The sequence below is a fragment of the Plasmodium vivax genome, genomic scaffold (assembly GCF_000002415.2).
Source record: "Plasmodium vivax scf_7210 genomic scaffold, whole genome shotgun sequence".
Lineage (NCBI taxonomy): Eukaryota > Apicomplexa > Aconoidasida > Haemosporida > Plasmodiidae > Plasmodium > Plasmodium vivax.
In genome coordinates, this window is record NW_001849916.1 from 1 (window position 1) to 797 (window position 797).

A 797-nucleotide genomic window follows, 5' to 3' on the forward strand; every position below is an offset into this window, starting at 1 on the left:
GGTTAGGGATAGGCTTACCTTCGAACCGCGGGCCCTCTAGACTCGAGCGGCCGCCACTGTGCTGGATATCTGCAGAATTGTCTTGACCCTTCACCATGTCAGGCTCAGTCAACAGATCCAACAGCTTCCAAAAAGCAGATAGCATGGATGCCAAGGAAACTTCCACAGTCGACCGAAAGTGGGTTGCCCTAACGGCGTACCAACCCGTGGACGTCGTCACCAAAACGGTTGAAGTTCCCGTTATCAAAACGGTAGAAAAATTTGTCCCAAAAACAATCATTCAAGAGAAAATCATCCACGTGCCTAAGAATGTCACCCACATTGTAGAAAAAATCGTAGAGGTACCAGAAGTTAAGTATATAGAAAAAATTGTTGAAGTGCCACACATTCACTACAAGAATAAGTACGTGCCCAAAATTGAAGTTGTAGAGAAGGTTGTGGAGAGACAGAAAATTATCGAAAAATGGCATGACAAAATTGTGGAAGTACCTCAAATTAAGGAAGTCGTCAGATTTAAAGAAATTGAAGATGCTGAGGAAGTTATAAAATACATTCCAAGAAACTCAAAAAATATTAACTGGGAAGAGGAGTACCAGAAGTACACGCAACGAAAGGGACAAGAGAGATACAGCTTGGATAACAACGCCTATCAGCAGAAGATGAGCTCCTACAATGACTATAATGAGAAGGCGTACTCGCAAAATGCCTACAGCAGAAGTCTAGATTTTATGAACAAGCATCTTCCAGCCTAAATAATCAGAAGCATATCAGGAGCGAAGATTTTTCCCCAATTAATT

The 797-nt window shown here is 42.0% G+C and overlaps 1 protein-coding gene across 1 annotated transcript; it reads left to right on the forward strand.

Annotated features, from left to right (window-relative positions):
- Window positions 1–95: 95 nt before the first annotated feature.
- PVX_251300 (hypothetical protein) lies at window positions 96–797 on the forward strand (the record flags this gene model as incomplete). The annotated part of the gene is made up of 1 exon (XM_001612273.1): window positions 96–797. One exon carries the CDS (start codon window positions 96–98, stop codon window positions 750–752), a length of 657 nt encoding a protein of 218 aa, XP_001612323.1. The 3' UTR covers window positions 753–797.